We start from the raw sequence: 19,066 nt of genomic DNA, 5'->3' as shown, positions 1-19,066 counted from the left end.
ATTGATGTCAAGTATCCTAAGATAGTCTTCGATTTGACGCGGCGCCTTAGATGATTGGGCGACCCGTGCCTCTAATTATGTGTGACATAGGATTGATATGAACATATGATTTGGGTTGATTGTGATAGGAGAAATTTAATTAAAAAGTAGATGTTTTAAGGCAACAGTTTGTATTTTCATACAAAATAACAGTGTCTATAAATGACAGAGAAATGAGCCTATTAGAGTGAGTAAGAGAAGCTCAACAGGACCAAAATGCTTGTCTGAGGGATCAACGCAGCCAGTGACCAGATGGTTACAACATTGTTCCATGCATTGCATAGAAGGTCTCAGAAGAAACCCATAAAATTAGCCAATTCCATTGACAGATACTACATATTCAGAGAGACTCAAGTGGATGTTTCACACCACAAACGTCGCATGGTTATGCATCCTACACACATACAATTGACATATGTATCTCAGTATTATTTTGTGTCTTTCAGAATGGACACCTTCCCGAAGTGTTCCGTCTGTCATAATGAGTTTACACTGAAAGGTCCAGTCCCCTTCTTACTGCCCTGTCTACACGCCGTGTGTGAGAAGTGTGTGACATCTGCGGCTGGCGGTGTGATATCATGCTCTACATGTCAGAGGGAGGTCAACCTCACAGACACAAGTCTCCAGAAAAATGCAGTCAGACAGAAGGAAATATTCCACCTGACAGTCAAACATCGCCCCACAGAGCTCCTCTGTACACATGAAGATGACGGGAACCAGGCTGTGTGTTGGTGTCAGGGGTGTGAAGAGTTCCTCTGTGAATACTGCCAGAACATGCACAGCAGCTTCAAACTTTCAAGAAATCATGCTGTGCACAACTTTGGGGATATAACCCCGCAAAACCTTGAAAATGGAACCCATTGCAGCATTCACGAACGGTATCCACTTGATTTGTTTGACAAAAGCTGCAACATGTGTATCTGTTCCCAATGTAGGAGAGGAAAGCACGCTGATCACGAGGTTGGTTACCTGGATGAAGCTGCTGAAGAAGTTACACAGCGGATTGAACAACACGGGAAAGATCTGTCGGCGTTACTGTCTCGTCAGCAAACACACCTTCAGAGTATCAGACAAGATACACAGTTGGCCAACAGGACACAGGACACATTGAGGAAGACAATAGAACATACCTTCCGGTCTTTGAGATCACAACTTGACCAGAGGGAGAAGGAACTCCTGATTGATCTTGAATGCCAGACGAGGGACACCAAGGCAACTCTACATGCTCTTGAAGCCTCATGTGAAGAGCATCATGCAAGATGCACCGACATTTCAGGTTACATACAAAAATGTCTTCTCTATGCTTCAACATCGGTCCTGCTGCAGCTGGAGACCACTGTTGAGGGGATGACTCGGACCTGCCTAGAAACTCCTTCACCTGAAACACATGATGTACCTGAAGCTGTCTTCAACACCAATGGCTTGTCCAAACTGAAATCAGATATGTCTGGATTTGGTAACATCACTACCTTGACAGAAGATTCAGAAGAGGTCACACCTGAGGGTATGCATATTAAAACAGTTATTGTGCTATATTGATGATATGTGCCCAAATTTTGCTAAACAACTTTATTCATGTGTTTCGTGGTGCTATTCAATGAAAGCATTGTTCTGTCGCTCGGTATTCACAATTTGCTTCTACAATTACAGATAAGCAAACACAAACTAATGATGACTATTTGGTGGACCTGGAACAGAAACACAAAATGGTATGTCTAATTATATGGGGATAGTCGTAGGCACAGGCCCTCAGTCATTTGTTCACCCGCCAATCGTTTTATATTTCATTCATATTGTCTGAATATCTAAGAAGTCTATATCAGAACAACTGAACTGATCAAAGTAGTACCACAAGGACTTTGCAGGTCCAGTCAACTGATGGACATCTTGATCACACAATAATGATATGATTGTTATTGAAAGAATATATTATTACTGTTTGATTAATAAGAGTTCATGTACAGCCCAAAGGTTTATTATACCTTACAGGAGCTTGCAAAGCTGAAGTCAAATATTGCTTCAGACAATGAAAGAACTGAACAACTTCAGCAGCTAACAGACAAGTTGAATGCCGAAGCAAACAACATGAAATTGGTTTGTATATCATTTTGTCACTCATTGATCAGCGAATGGTGAGATTATATAGTTGTTGATACTTCAGAATTGTGAAATAGAGATGGGATTAGCTTACATACTACTTACATGTGCAACCCGTAGAGACATCCACCAGCTATTACCCTATTGCTTGTCTTTTCCAGACTTGATATTGTTGAAGTTCCTGTCACAAGTTAAAGGAGTTTACAACGTCAACACAACTATTTGCATGTATCCTTACTATCCATAATAAAATCCTACTTGGCTTATATTTATTTCATGAGCAGCTATTCACTTTACTTATTTTTAGATGCTAGCTGAGAAAGATATAACCTGCCAGGTCGCCTCAGAAACCATTCATCATCTGCAAACATTCCTGATTGGTATGTACACTGTCTGTGGTCTGTTCTTGGTACTGGTCTTGTTTTCACTTCCTGTCTGTAGTCTGTTGGCGGCACATCCGTTTCCGATGGCGTGCGCATCCAAGATGGCGTCGCATCCGTTTCCGGTGGCGTGCGCATTCAAGATGGCGGTACATCCGTTTCCGGTGGCGTACGCCTTCAAGATGGCGGCACCTCCGTTTCCGGGGAGGAGGGGAAAACCCGGAGAAGCGCACGTAAAAGGTGAACAGGATCGACATTGAAAGAAGCGCGTCAAAAATCTTTTGTTGTTGTTGTTGTTGTTGTTGTTGTTCTACACATAGACGTGGGGGTGGTGGTGGTGGTGAAGGGAGGGAGGGAGGGAGGGAGGGAGGGGGTGGGTTCACGGTGTGGGGGGTTGGAGCGTCATCAAAGCAAAGGAGGAAAGTTGTCTTTCGGGAGAGATGGGTGGCCCTGAAAAGGGCCGTTGGAAAACAAACTGGAAACAAGCTGGACAAGGGTTGTCTCCATGATTACATTACTTTCCTTGATCTCGATACTAGATAATAATATGGACCACCCCAACAGTCGGGTATGTCAATTCCGCGTTGAATAGTTTGTTGTAATGCTGACATAGCCTCAGACTTGTTCTTAAACTAGTGTGGGCTCTGCGATAGGATCGTCTCCGATTCACCCCGTGGGTAGCCCACTATTGTCTACAAATAGACTTTCATCCTCCGCTGGCATTGTTGACTGTTGGTCTGGCACATCAGACAGCTGCATCGAGACGACATGGTTGATCTCTCCTGCAGTGCTCGACTGTGACGGTGTGCGTGGCTTCGCTCTTTTTATAGGAGAGGCTCTGACACCCTGCTTCCTGATTGGTCGAAAACGCATTGTGCTGATGGGTTCGTTCCGACACTTGGTCTGAGCCCCGGTTTTCTAAATCGGACCGACCGTTGTGTTTCTTTTTTTCATAAGAAATTGTATGGGTCATGGGAGAGATAGGAAGAAAAAAATAGATAAAAGAGAAAGGTCATGCTTGAAAAGATCAGTTGCCTGGTGTCAGTCAGCCAGAACACAGGATGGCATCACATGATCATGAAGAGGTCATGACCAGCCCTTTGACCCTACGCCATCCTTTTACGATGTTCATTGCGGGACCCACGGGATCAGGAAAAAGTTCCTTTGTGAAATTATGTATGGAGCAGATGCATCGCCCCGAGGTGTTGGATACGTCACCCCATCGCATCCAGTGGGTGTACAGCGATTGGCAACCGCTTCATCATGAACTGGAAGAGATGGCAGACCGCTTAGGGGTCGCTCTTGAGTTTGTCCACAGCATGATAAAGCGGATCGTGCCTTGCCCGAAAAAGGGGTGGCCCCACATTGGCTGGTCATCGATGATTTGCTGGGGGACAATACGAAAGAAGAAGAAACCGAAGTGCTGCGATGGTTCACCAAGAAAAGTCATCACCGGAACACATCTGTGCTGTATCTCACTCAGAACTTGTTTGCTCAATCGCCGCAACATCGCACCATCAGTCTGAATGCTCACTACATGGTCCTCTTTAAAAATCCGAGAGATGCATTGCAGATCGACAGTCTGGCTCGCCAGGTGTTTCCAGGCAAAGTTCCTTTTCTGCGTGAAGCCTATGAAGACGCTACCCGAGAGCCTTACACTTACCTGTTCTTGGACTTGAAGCCCACAACGTTGCAAGACCATCGCGTACGCGCCTGCCTGTTTTCGAGATCCGAATTACCCCTCGTGTATGTGCCGATCCTATGAGATGAAGAGACTTTCATAAAAGGAGGTGAACCCTCAGACCTTCCTTCAGTTGACCTACATCCATCATGGGGCAAAGACGGAAACAGGTTCATCCTACAAAGGGAAAGAACAAAGACAAAGAGATGGTGAATGATGTCTATGACAGTATGGTCTCCCCCTCATCGCTACAGGGACTTGTGACCTCTGTATTTCACAAGACTCCTTCACCTCCAGGATCGTCTCCCTCTTCAATGGTACCCGTGAACATACATCGTCAGCAGCAGCCATCACCACGTCCTTCAACATCATCAGCATCTTCGCCACCCTCGTCACCACATGATCTTCAATGCTTTCAACCTCTGCAACAGCAACAGCAGCAGCAGCAGAAGTCCACGCCAGGTCCGTCTTACTCTTCGATGGTACCCTTGAACAAGCATCGTCAGGAACAACAACGGCCTTCCTCATCAGCACCCTCACCCCCACTCGATCTTCAACGCTTTCAACGTCTGCAGCAGCAGGAGCCCCCACAAAGGAAGAAAAAAGACAAGAGACCGTCTATTTTTCCGACAAGGGATGCGACAACCCTTGCCGTCAAAGGAAGAAATTGTCTTTTGCAGTGGTTTGCGATTGTCGCGCGGAACCTGAGAGCAGGACACATCCAATTGAAAGCTCAACATAAGACGTGGTTGCAGAGTCATAATGATACCCTGACTAAAATTGTCAATCCATGTTTGCCTATGGATGAACGTCTTGACTACCTGATGCAACGCAGTGGTAGTGGAACACTTGCAGGGGTCTTGACACGCATTCTGTTGCAATGGCAACATTTTCTTCAAGCACCACTCCTCAAACAGGGTAACACAAGGCGCCACCGACCTACAACAACAACAACGATGACTACTAAGCCAAAAGTAAAGGCTCATGAAAATGTCATGAAAGCATATCAAGCTGATGCTCTCAGACGATTGGTACACATGCGGACCCAAAGAAAGTCCAAGAAGGCAGATCAACAGTTGCAACTCCCTCCTGCCACTGCCTGATAAAAGAGAGAAGCTGCAGATCAGGTGACTCATTCAGGCTAACACCTCCATGCAAGAAAGATGTCTCAGTGCCTCAGGAAACAGAAACATGCTCTGTGTCATTTGTGTGCTGCCGCTCCAGCGATGTGCAAAGCCATTCTCAAACATGCTCCTACTGATCTCATCCGTGCCCTTTGTGAATGTGTGGTGAACTTGTATGCAGGCAATATTCCCATGACCACGACGCAACGTCAAAACTTGCAACCGCACGGTAAAGTCTTGATTACGCTCATGAAAAAACAAGTACCTCTAAGCAAGAAACGTAAACTTCTTCAACATTGAGGAGGGTTATTAGGAGGACTCATACCTCTTATTGGTTCTGCCCTAGCCTCTTTGTTTGGAGGAAAGTAATAAATGGTCTGACACCAGGAAGACTGGGATGAGTGTGTGGTGTGCCACCATGAAGTACGCACGCAAGATGGTGTTGGTGTCTGAAGACACATGGCAAAGTCTACAGGCCACCAAACAACGTCATCGTCAGACACTTCATACCCCTCTCTTGGAAAAGAAACGTCTCCAAAATTTGGAAGAGATGTACGCGTTGCAGAGGTCACAGCAGCCTTTTCACATGCGGGAACAAGAATATAACCAACTGTTGCAACACATGCTAGAGTTGCAGCGCCAACAGCACAACAACAACAACAGAAACAACAACACCATCAAACCACTACAACCCAAAGTGACACCACCACCACCACCGTCAACACCATCAACAATGGACACCACAGGTAGACCTGCCCCTCCTCAACAAGTGATAGACGAAGTGGTCATGAGTGTTCCTAAAGCCATGTCCAGTAAAGCCATGAATTTGATGACAAGGGTTCAAAACAATCCCGACTTGAGTTGGACTCCAGAGGGAACCATTAACGTGGAAGGGAAACCTGTCCCTGGCACACACATGGTGGACTTGATCAACGATTTAGTGCGTCACCGGAAAACCAAAGAGGGACCTGCAGGTTGGACCATTTTGAATCACCATTTGGCCAACAGTCATGTCCCTCATGAAATAATTGGAAATCCTCAACGATGGCAATGGATGCAGAAGCAGCAGCAGCAACACCATCCTCATGCCACACCAGAAACACTCATAACCCAGTTCTCCCTCCCCACGTTCTCCCCGCAAAGTCACAAAGAGAGAAGAAGAAGAAGGAGGCGGCAGCTGGATCCACAAGCGGAAGAAGAAGAAGAAGAAGAAGATGAGATGCCAACCCCACCTCCTTCGTGACAATTGGATCCACCAGTGGAGGAAGAAAAAGATGTGATGTCAACCCCATGGTTGATGACTCCACCTCCATCTGATACCAAACAGGACAGAGTCATCAACAGGTGAGGTTCATGGATACCCTTTAGCACCACCTAAGAAAAAATAAATCTCTCCCCTTCTCTATAAAAAGGCCATTCATGTAGGAAGTGGCATCAGTCTGAGAGAAATGAAGCGACAGACCAAGACGCGACAGCGCATTCTTCCCTCTGCTGCTGCTGCAGGGAAACAAAACAAAGGATTTCCTACTTCCCTTTGGACGGCCTGGTTGGAAAAAACTTACTTTCATCCTGAACATCCTGCAAGTTTTGGAGGCTGGCGACCTTTGTGGAAAGCAGCACGCATCCACGCTCAAGATGCAAGAACCAGTAAAAGCAAGAAGAAAACCATGCCATCGCAAAGTCAAATCAAGCGTTGGTTGCAAACCAAAAGTACCTACACCTTGCACAAACCAGCCAGACGCTCCTTTCCGAGAGACCACTATCGTGTGGGAGGGGTCGATGAACTGTGGCAAGCAGACTTGAGTGACATTATTGCTTTTCAAGACGACAATGAAGGATTCAAATATCTGCTGTGCGTGATCGATGTGTTTTCAAAGATGGCATGGGTGCAACCCCTGAAGGCCAAGAGCAGTTCTGCTTTGACTGAAGGTTTTCAAACCTTGCTGATGCAACAAGCCAAAGATCGACTCCCTGCTTAATTGCAAACAGACAAAGGCAGAGAATTTGTCAACTGTCCTTTCCAGGCTCTCATGACGAAGCATGGCATTCATTTCTACACCAGTCAAAATCCTAAAACGAAAGCAACCGTGGTGGAACGGTTTCAAAGGACTCTGAAAAATAAAATGTGGCGATACTTTACACAGCATGGGACCAGACACTATTTGAAAGTCTTACCCCAGTTGATCAAGTCGTACAACCGTCGTGTGCATCGGACCATTGGCCAGCGAACTGTGGACGTCCTCCCAGGAGATCCCCTGTCAGAAACTCGGGTGTTAGACTACATGGAGGAAAAACAACAACAACAACGGCTTCAGCGCAAAAAGAAAATAACAACACAAAGACTGTCGTCCCCCAAGACAAGATCCCCCTCTCTTTTACTGCCGGGCACACGTGTACGTTTGAACAAAACCAAAGGCACCTTTGAGAAAGGTTATCTCCCCAATTGGACCACTGAACTGTTTACGTGGAACGGTTGGTGACTGGGAGAACACCTCCTGTGTATCGGATCAAAGATGATCATGGTGAAGTCCTCCAAGGAACTTTTTACCCTGAAGAAATACAACCCATCTTGAAAACAGACGATGTGTATGCTGTGGATCGCGTGCTAAAAAGACGTCCAGGACCGAAACAGGGTCAAGAAGAGGTCTTGGTGAAATGGACTGGCTACCCTGCCAGTTTTAATTCGTGGATCCCTGCAGATCATTTACAGATAAAATAAGAAGCATGCTGTCTCTCAGACTCATTCAGAGGGTGGATACACGCGATGACAGAACCGCCACCACCACCACCACCGTCATCACCTCTGCAGAGAAGCCTCTCAGCATCCGTGGGTACCGATGAACCACCCCTTGCTGCTGCACCTCGTCATCACCAGCGCCGACACTCACCTTGGTGTTGTTTTGGCATGGCGTTACCCCGCAGTGAAGTCGTGTTTATTGCTCAGATCATTGTGATATATGGCGTGATCATCATGAGCATGGTACAGTTGGCCTTGGATCACGGAGAGAAACAGTTGTGGACAGCCCTGCTCTCTAGTTGTTTGGGATACACACTTCCACCACCCACCTTGGCCGCCTCACCAGACATACCCACGACGACCCCGTCCACCAGAAGACTTCAACTTGATACCTCATCCACCCAGAGTTTTCTACCCTAACTCACGTCATCATGGCTGCCACCTTTTTTTTGAAACAAGACTCTTACATGACCCTGCCCAGTGATGCCTCCATGGACATCTATCCAAACAACACCGTCAATGCGTATGAAATCAAGTTGCCTTATTCTCTGCATCTGGATCGCCAACAGTGGGAGGTAGGCGTCAGCGAAATTCACTTTCCGATGACATGGTACAACGTCGCCCCACCCTTTGACTGGTTTGCGCTGAACCTCTCACTGAAAAAAGACACCCATGTGTATGAAACTGCATCGCCCACTGTACCCCAGACACAGCATGGTGTCGTCCATTATGAAAGCAAGAAGATTCCTATCGAGAAAGGAGTCTATTCATCTGAAGATTTGGTGAAAACCCTCAACTGTTTGATTCAGAAGCATATTACGGGTGTCTTGAAAGAACAGTCCTCAGACAAAATCCAAAGTGATGGCAGACGATTTGACATTGATGTCAAGTATCCTAAGATAGTCTTCGATTTGACATGCTTGAAGATGGAAAGGTGCGATTCCAAGCCCCTCTAGTCTATGCCACAGTACTCTATGCAACAGATGTGATCTTACCAAGTCCACTCTCAAGAATGCTTGGACTTGTTCAACTACCGATCCTCGATGATGAGGAATACAAAAGCTACACAGAGACTGCTGTTCCCTTGAGTGTATTATTCCAGCGCCAAGTGGGGGCTCAACCCATGACAGTGGGGGGAAGTGAATTTAAACAAATCACTGGTGATACAAAAGCAAATCGCCTGTCAGGATTTGATACCGTGTACATTTACACCAACCTGGTCGAAGATCAAATTGTGGGCAATACGATGCCCCCCCCTTGCTGATCCATGTGCATGTGTCAAAGAAGATGATGCAAGACAGTGTGGTGATTAAAAGCCCTCAGCACATTCGCTACCTCGGACTGCGTCATGGTTCCTTTGACGGTATTAAACTCTATATCATGGACGACACAGGGAGACCCGTGCCATTTCAAATGGGGAAAGCCATCGTGCCACTTCACTTCAGACGCCGCTACTAACGCAGAAAGCAACATGTTGGGACACGCATTGGCACACCAGTTTTATCGAGGACAGTTCGGCCAGCGTGGGAGTGGTATCAAAGTATACAAAGGACGATATCATCAACGTGGCAGTGGCCTGGGAGGTATCTTGAAGATGGCGTTGCCTTTCCTTAAATATGCCGGAACATCAGTGCTCAAGATGGGTAAAAAGATCCTGCCTGGGTTGGTGAGTGATGTGGTTGGAGGCAAACGCAAATGGTCAGAGAGTCTGAAACATCGTGGCACAGCAGCCCTGATGGATGTCTTGGAGGAACGTGAGGAGCCGAGACCCCCTAAAAGCCGTAAAGTCGTCCCAACCACCACCACCACCCACCAGAAACAACGTAAAAGGAAAAGAAAAATGGTTTAAAGGTCAGTCTTCATCAGACTTTCAACCTGACCAGACGTCCTTCAAGGCAGAGAAAAGGGAGAAACATCCATCATCATGATGCGCCGAGATGCTTGCGAATGTTCAAAGGCCCAGTTGGATCTCTTTACTGTACCCCCTGTGTCCACCTCTGTGCAAGAGGGTCAGTAGATTCGCTATAGTCCCTTGGCACCACCCTCTGTAGCAGGACCACTCCAGTTTAACATTTCCAATCCCGTGAACGCTTAAATTCATTTGAAACAGTGCTACCTGAGAGTATGTCTACGTCTGATGAAAGATGATGGCACAGATACCGTTCTAGCAGATAACCCCGTATCGACAGTCAACAATGTGATGCATTCCCTGTTTCGCGAAGTGCGGCTGCAAGTGGGACACAATCAGTTGGAGATCACACCCTCCATGGGCACTTACCCTTACAGAGCCTACTTGGAAACCCTTTTGAGTTATGGTACAGGAGCCAAAACATCTCACCTTCGATGTCCTGGATGGTTCACCGACGATGCTGGTAAAATGAACGTCTTCAATCCTGATGCAGATGCAAACACAAGAAACACAGGTGTCAGAACGCGACGCGATCTTATCGTACCCACCAAAGAAGTGGAACTTACAGGCCGACTACACTGTGACCTGTTTCTTCAAGACCGTTATCTGCTGGATGGTGTCCCTATGAAACTGGAATTGCTACGAAGTCCCGATGAGTTCTTCATGTGTGCTGCTGATGGTGTCTACAAACTAGCGCTGACCAAAGCCGAATTCTATGTCCGTCAGCTCAACATCGATCCTGCTGTCCGAGAAACACATGTGTCCAGTCTGAACGCTGGGGTGACTGCCAAGTATCCCCTTTCACGTGTGCATGTGACTGCCCATGACATCCCGAGAGGCGGTAGGGACTTTCACAAGGATCACCTCATCGGTGGCCAATTACCAAAACGCTTGGTCCTGGGACTCGTGGACAATAGTGCCTACGTAGGAAGCAAAGAGAAGAATCCTTCAAACTTCAAACACAATCATGTCACCATGATGAAGCTCAAAGTCAACGGCCAGGAAGTCCATGGCACGGAAATGAAAAGCGTCTTCAGCAACAACAGCGCCCATTTGAAACAAGTCTAAATGAATCTGTTCCGAAATGGTTTACACCTTGTGGGTGGTGGATCTCATCCCAGACCTTGGCGCTGATGAAGGCATCAACTACCCTCGACACACTGGCAAGTTGGGTTTTAAAATCCAGTTTGGACAAGCTCTTGAGGACCCAGTCACCCTCATCTGCTATGAGGAATACGAAAATGTTCTGGAAATAGATTGTTTCCGGAATGCGATGATGGTATAAAAAGAGCAGCGACGGACGGTCATCCCACACTTTTTCTCCTCCTACAAGGAACCATGGATGAACCACTCGTGTTGAGCACCTTGGATTTATAAGCCCTCGTGGCTGATGACGAACCACTTCATGCCATCTACCGGGGCACCCTGGCCAGAGATGACTTTGCCAGACTGGGATGGCAACAGGATGACCCCTTTTACCCCAAAGCCTACGTGATCAACACAGATTTAAGCGATCAACCTGGCACACACTGGGTGAGCATCTATCGTCCAGCTCCTGGATCCGTGGAAATGATGGATAGCTATGGACTGTATTCATTACCCCTGTTTAAAGAGACTTTGAATTGCATTGGTCAGATTCAACAACGATGGAATACACGCCCCTTACAACATGAATACAGCACGTTGTGTGGGGTGTACTGTCTCTACATGCTGACCTATCGCGTGCGTGGGTGGACTTTTAATCAAGTGTTAGATACGTTGGACTGGAAGGACACCGCCAAGAATGATGCCACGGTATTAGCATGGTTTCATACCAAAGTGTCTACCTCCGTTCCTGTGGATGAGATGCCTGCCTTTCGACTGAGTGCCCAGACGCGTACCCTACATCAAAAGAACCAACCTTTCTGCCCTTATTGACCTGACACTTGTTCACTGAAGCTACGATCACCTGACTGTCAACATTCCTGATTGAGGAGTGTACATACGTTCACATGCGTTTTGGGAATGTACATACGTTCACTATCAAAGTGGCAAAAGTTCTTTTTTTCAAACTGTACATACGTTCACATATGTGTACATACGTTCATGTTCACAAAAGTCACAGGGACGCCCCTAATCCTGTGACTTTTGTTTTGTTGTGTTGGTTCATGTGAGCGGGGGATTAAAAAAATTTGAACCCATAGTCGTGTTGTGTTGTCTGTAGGATGAAGAAAAGCAAAACAGGATCGCCATCTCACCCAAAAGACAACTATCCTCCTTTGCTTTGACGACCCTCCAACCCCCCACACCGTGAACCCAGCCCCGCCTCCTCCCTCCCTCCCTCCCTCCCTTCACCACCACCACCACCCCCACGTCTATGTGTAGAACAACAACAACAACAACAACAACAACAATAGATTTTTGACGCGCTTCTTTCAATGTCGATCCTGTTCACCTTTTACGTGCGCTTCTCCGGGTTTTCCCCTCCTCCCCGGAAACGGAGGTGCCGCCATCTTGAAGGCGTACGCCACCGGAAACGGATGAACCGCCATCTTGAATGCGCACGCCACGGGAAACGGATGCGAAGCCATCTTGGATGCGCACGCCACCGGAAACGGATGCGACGCCATCTTGGATGCGCACGCCACCGGAAACGGATGTGTCGCCATCTTGAAGGCGTACGCCACCGGAAACGGATGAACCGCCATCTTGAATACGCACGCCACCGGAAACGGATGAACCGCCATCTTGAATGCGCACGCCACCGGAAGCGGATGCGACGCCATCTTGGATGCGCACGCCACTGGAAACGGTTGTGCCGCCATCTTGAATGCGTACGCCACCGGAAACGGATGCGACGCCATCTTGGATGCGCGCGCCACCGGGAACGGATGTGCCGCCATCTTGGATGTGCACGCAAGTCCCATCATGCCCCGCTCGCATGCGCAGGTCACGTGACCGGAAGTGACGTCACAGAGGTCACGTGATCCTCTCGACCAATCAGAAGCCAGGAGCGGTCCCAGACCGATGCCTACAACTACTAAGATCTCTATTGTAATGAAACGGTTCTTATTTTGCGAAGTGCATCAAATCACGTGAGCACCTGGGTCAAAAACATTAAACCATTTAGAAAAGTTCTGTTGATGGCATGTTGACGGTTCACATGCTTTGCAAATCCTTCAATCGACCGAAATCTGGACGGCAGTTTATGAACCGGATGTCGAGTTAGTTACGTGATTTTGATAGGACTATGCACACACTCGTTAGTCCAGCCATTTCACAACTCCACAATTCCAGCCTAGTTCGGTAAGGGTGGAAACTGGACTTATATAGTCCATTAACTGCCTTGCCTCGGGAAGATATATGTGACCCGTGACCCCTTTACTGAGTATACACTCAGGCACAATTCCACTAACTCTATGCTGTTTTTTCAGATTTCCCAACTGAAGGCTGTGTTCATCTGCTGAAGATAGGTGTAGCAGACAGACGCATGGTCCTGCATTGTGAGTACCTAAACTGAAGATCAAACGAAAGTTTACACTGGAAAATTTTGAATAACCAAAATATGAATGCAGTCAAATGTTTGTAACATGATGTAAACAATTGCCACAAACGCAGCACACTCGCTTCCAATGAACCAAAACCATGCAGCCGTCGACAAAAAACAGGTTTTTCGGTTCTGCATGGAGTGTCCGTGCAGGTACCTGTATAAAAGTCGACCGAAAGTGACACACAATCACATGAACCATAAACACACCGAACAAATGGCACGTTTAAATGCAGAACACAGAGAGAGGCCCATTGGTGTGGCCACGGTGGGAACTCCACAAGGTCACATTGCCAGTACACTCGGTTGTTCACGTCAGACCATCAGCAAACTGATCAGATGGCAATGTGTCTTGCTCACCGATGACAGCAGGTTCAACCATTCCATGCAGACGGGAGGGTCCGTATCTATCGCCGTTGGGGGAAGGGCTGGCTCATGGCTCTATACAAGATGTCCATCCCCATGAAGGTCGTGGTCTCATAGTGTGGGGCGGAATGTGTGACGACCAGAAGACACCAATCGTTGCTATCCATGGCAACCTCATTACACAATGGTACGTTGACGAAGTCCTGACACGAGTAGCGGAGGGTGTCCTGCTGCAACAGGACAACGCCCGACCACACACCGCCCGGTTCACGCAGGATTTTCTAAACAAGGTCAACGTGCCTGTACTGAGTGAGTGAGAGTTTGATTTTACGCCGCTTTTAGCAATATTCCAGCAATATCACGGCGGGGACACCAGAACTGGGCTTTATTGTATTATACCCATGTCGGGAATCGAACCCGCGTCTTCGGCGTGACGAGCGAACGCTTTAACCACTAGGCTAGCCGACCGCCCCGTGCCTGTACTGCCTTGGACCGCACGTTCTCCCATCACGCACTTGTGGGATCATCTAGGTAAAGAGCTGAGGAGACGACCCAACCATCCAAACAACTTACAGAAACACATTCCGGCCATCGTCATCAGACGTTTGACGTCATCCATGAGACATTGAGGCGTCCATCCTCGCCAGGGGAGGTCATACGCGATATTGATGACGTCGCCCCAATGCCATCTTAGTGTCCGCTGATGTTTCCATCCACTTATAGGCCACAACCTTTGTCACGAACTTTGTGAAAACTGACTTTTGGTACCCCCAGTCATTGGTGTTCAGCTGATTGTATGCGTTTGATATTTTGCATAATTGACCCGAGGTGAATTGAATACACAGAATCTATTGCATCAACATCTTTGGGTCTTTGCTTTCATTTTACAGTTGATCAAATTCAATGTCAACTTTCTGTTGATCCTCAGTTTACATCATCCATTAAGTGGATATATACCCACACATTCAGTTTACTGAATCACTGTACAGGCACAAGTTACCAAGGATACATCGTCGCAGACATCATTGAGGAACTGGCATTGCTGTCATTATCACAAACACCATTGCCATATATTTAGAAATACATCTTCCCTTAAGGAAAAAGTGGAACAGACACCTTATAATTAGAGACAAGTGAAACATTAGAGTTGTATGATATAAGTCCATGTATATTTTGTTTTAAACTTGGGTAGACAAATCTCACACCCAAATAATTCAAAAGGGCCTCAGTTCAGACCTTGCTTAAAATCGTTCAATGGACTCTGCTTTTATGATTATGGAAAAGGGTTTGTCACTTTTATTTACATTCTTTCATTGATTTCTTACAGCAAATCCTCTCTCGTGACTGCTTAATATTATACCACTAAAAACAAACAGGGCCCCGAAATCATTCAAACCAGCCATTATTAGTCTTTTAAATGTTTACCTGTTTAATACTTTTTTACAGTTTGCATATCCTGTTATTATCTATTTTATTTAAGTTTACTATTGCTGTGATATAAATACATATACTTAAATATACCAATCCTTGTCGTCACATTGATAGTGTTTAATTTTCTACATGTTTCTTCTCGTGGTTATATTAGTGTCTTATTTCCTTATTAGTATTCTAATATCATATATTTTCTTTTTTGCATATTCAGTGCTAATCAACTGTGCAATATCAATTTCCATTGGGATAATAAAGTCTAAACCTATCTTATCTTATAATATTCTGGAAAACTTAAGTTGTTTCTGATTTGTTGACAAATACAAGCAGTTAGACATTGTCTTGTCATATGAGGGTTCGAATACCAAATAAGGATCAATGTTTTCAGAAGGGGTAAAGCTGGTATGAGGAAGATATGTAATTTTTTTAAATCTGTTAATCATATATTTTCATAGAAGACCCGGGGGTCTCATCAGTAAATATAAAACCTTGCTCCATGCAGTTTTTCCTGAAAATAGAGGATAGTGTGATGTCACAGAGGTTTATTAACCCACGCCACGAAGTGGGGTGGGGGATATTGGAAAGGAGGCCGTCCGTCCGTCCGTCCGCCCGCTTCTCAAATGGGATGCATTTTCTCAAAAACCATTTAAGACAGAGAAATGAAATTTACACACTTATTTTACTGGTCATGACCTCAGATGGGTTCGAAAATTGGTGTCGTAAATTCATTTTTTACGGAGTTATGGCCCTTGCTCCATGCTTTTCAACTTTGTGCATACTGCGTGAATTAGGACACATTTTCTCAGAAACAACAGACCTTATATAAATGAAACTTTGCAAAAATATCTTAGAGATACATGTCAAGACTGAGTTCGAAAATTTGACTCCTCATTAATATTGTTAGAGAGTCATGGCCCGTGCTCAGTGCTTTTCAGCTTAGTGCATACTGTGTGGAATTGGGACAAGATTTCACAGAGCTTCTGAAGTCACTCGAATGAAAGTTTGCAGTCTTATTTATCTAAAGGATACTTGTCAAGACTGAGGTCGACATCGATCCCATCAATTATCTGTTTACAGACTTATGGCCCTTGATCCAGGTTATTTTACTTGGTGCACAGTGTGTGCTTATTTGTTGCTTAACGCCGCACTCAACAATAATCCAGCTATATGACGGCAGTCTGTAAAGAATCTAGTCTGGATCAGACAATCCAGTGATTGACATCATGAGCATCGATCCACACATGCATCAACCAAGACAGCGAGCCTGAAACACCAATCTCGTTAGTTGGGTCCAAAGATATACTTATCAAGACCGAGTTATTTTTTCTAGAGATGGGGCCTTTTGTGTGTATTAATTTCACATGTAAATAATTTTTCTGATGACATAAAGCGGCCTTAGTGACGGTCTCTTCTTAAGGCTTCATGTGACTTTTTTATTCTTAATATTTACTACTGTATGAACAAACCAAATTATATTGTGCCCTATGGCTGGGGAGTGATTTTAGTGTAGAGGTGGTCTTCCTCATAATTAACAGAATGTCCCTTGTTTATTGTGTTATGGTTTGTGTCCTGTACTGATAATGCTGCCTGCCTACTATCTCCCAGCGTCAACCCGCCGAGACACGTGGGTACAAAAGCCCCGACATTGCGACACCAGGTCACGTGACACTGTGATCTTATCATTGTTTGACATGCAATCTACATGTCCCTCATTATACCGCGTTGACTTGTATACGCCTGTGATTGCGATTATTCGCCCTCTGAATGTTTATCCCTGTGTTTTAATTATTCATCACGATATGGCTGAAATATTGCCGATGTGACTTTAAATTAACTCACTTAGTTATTCAAAATCTCAACTGCACTTTTTCAGATTTATATGAAGTCTGATCACTGAATGTTACTGTTTTGTGTCTACCACTCTGATTCAGTTGATAACTTACGAACCATTCACTGATTCGGGGAGGGATAGGTCTTGAGCAACCCATGCTTGCCGTAAAAGGTGACTAAGCATGTCGTAAGAGGCGACATACGGGATCGGGTGGTCAGGCTCGCTGACTTGATTGATGCATGTCATCGAATCGCAATTTCGTGGATTGATGCTCATGATATCAATCAGTGGATTGTCTGGCCCTGAATCAATTTTTTTTAGACCACCGTCATATAACTGTAATATTGCGGAGTGAGACGTTAAACAATAAACTAACAAACAAACATATACCAGACCCGTTAAGAACTAAATTTACATTCGGGTTAAAGTATTATCAGTTAGTCCAATGTAAAGATAAATCATTGATCCAAATGTTATACACATTATTTTATATTTTCGTACAACTGCAATGTGATTATATTAAGCTATTTATATATCAGGACAGCGTACTTAGCTGTCAATTCCAGGCATGAAAATATCATTATAGACCGAAACTGTCACTATATTTTTGTCTCATGTTTATTCTTAAGTAAACTACATTCATATTTTGTAGGTTTACGCCTGAAGTATGACAAAGACAGAGCCAATCTTCAAAAAGTCCACATCAACACAGAAGGACACCTGATCAACAGGAAGTCGGGCATCAGACCTGCAGTGAAGGGGAGACTGATGGAGTACAGTGGCACATGTAGCACTGTCCCCCTCCCCCGGGCTGGCTGTCCCCAGTACTGGGAGATGAAATCTCGGGTCTGCCTGGATAAAACACTCCCAGAGGACTTGCTCATTCTGGAGGTTGGTGTGTGCCAGGAGGAGCGGAGGGACGTGTGTCATTGTATCGGTGGACGTCCCGCCTCCTACAGCATGTCCGTCGTCCACTGTACTACACACGGCGGGATATGCAGGACGACATGGATGGGGATGACGTATTTTGTGGGGATGTATCTACCTTGTCTGCCTGACACTCTCCCCAATTCAGCAGGGGCATCACACACACTACATTACGGTGTCGCCTATGATGACGCCAGGGAGAAGATTGTCTTCATTGATGTGAAGGAGAATAAAGTGATATCAACGATAGACATTGTAGACTCTAGTCAGCCACTGTGGCCGATGTTCGGGGTGTATAACCCAGGCGACGTCACTGTCAGCATGACACTTGTAGTGGGCAGCGACATCAACATGACAGAGGAGAAGAAAGCAATGATTGTCAAGGCACTGTTGTGATGGTGACAATGATTGTCAAGGCACTGTCATGATGGTGACAATGATTGTCAAGGCACTGTTGTGATGGTGGCAATGGTTGTCAAGGCACTGTCGTGATGGTGACAATAATTGTCAAGGCACTGTTGTGATGGTGGCAATGATTGTCAAGGCACTGTTGTGATGGTGGCAATGATTGGCAAGGCACTGTCGTGATGGTGACAATGACTGTCAAGGCACTGTTGTGATGGTGGCAATGATTGTCAAGGCACTGTCGTGATGGTGGCAATGATTGTCAAGGCACTGTTGTGATGGTGACAATGATTGTCAAGGCACTGTCGTGATGGTGACAATGATTGTCAAGGCACTGTTGTGATGGTGGCAATGATTGTCAAGGCACTGTCGTGATGGTGACAATAATTGTAAAGGCACTGTTGTGATGGTGGCAATGATTGTCAAGGCACTGTCGTGATGGTGACAATGACTGTCAAGGCACTGTTGTGATGGTGGCAATGATTGTCAAGGGTACTGTTGTGATGGTGACAATGATTGTCAAGGCACTGTCGTGATGGCGACAATGATTGTCAAGGCACTGTTGTGATGGTGGCAATGATTGTCAAGGCACTGTCGTGATGGTGACAATGATTGT

The 19,066-nt window shown here is 45.8% G+C and overlaps 1 protein-coding gene across 1 annotated transcript; it reads left to right on the top strand.

Moving 5' to 3' along the window:
• The first annotated feature begins 451 nt into the window (after positions 1-451).
• On the top strand, positions 452-18,540 carry LOC124121843. The gene is made up of 6 exons (XM_048396568.1): positions 452-1,543; positions 1,690-1,748; positions 2,029-2,133; positions 2,444-2,516; positions 13,381-13,449; positions 17,771-18,540. The coding sequence occupies exons 1-6, from the start codon at positions 487-489 to the stop codon at positions 18,439-18,441; spliced, it is 2,034 nt and encodes a 677-aa protein (XP_048252525.1). The 5' UTR covers positions 452-486; the 3' UTR covers positions 18,442-18,540.
• Positions 18,541-19,066: the final 526 nt, after the last annotated feature.

The sequence above is a fragment of the Haliotis rufescens genome, unplaced genomic scaffold, assembly GCF_023055435.1.
Source record: "Haliotis rufescens isolate VD_foot unplaced genomic scaffold, xgHalRufe1.0.p SCAF_152, whole genome shotgun sequence".
Classification (NCBI taxonomy): domain Eukaryota; kingdom Metazoa; phylum Mollusca; class Gastropoda; order Lepetellida; family Haliotidae; genus Haliotis; species Haliotis rufescens.
This window is presented reverse-complemented; position numbering and strand designations above follow the sequence as displayed.

Coding starts and splice junctions, on each gene's coding strand:
- LOC124121843 (XM_048396568.1), top strand. CDS start 487: ATGGACACCTTCCCGAAGTGTTCCGTCTGTCATAATGAGTTTACACTG. Junction 1,749..2,028: donor TGGAACAGAAACACAAAATG/GTATGTCTAATT, acceptor TATACCTTACAG/GAGCTTGCAAAGCTGAAGTC. Junction 2,517..13,380: donor TCTGCAAACATTCCTGATTG/GTATGTACACTG, acceptor CTGTTTTTTCAG/ATTTCCCAACTGAAGGCTGT.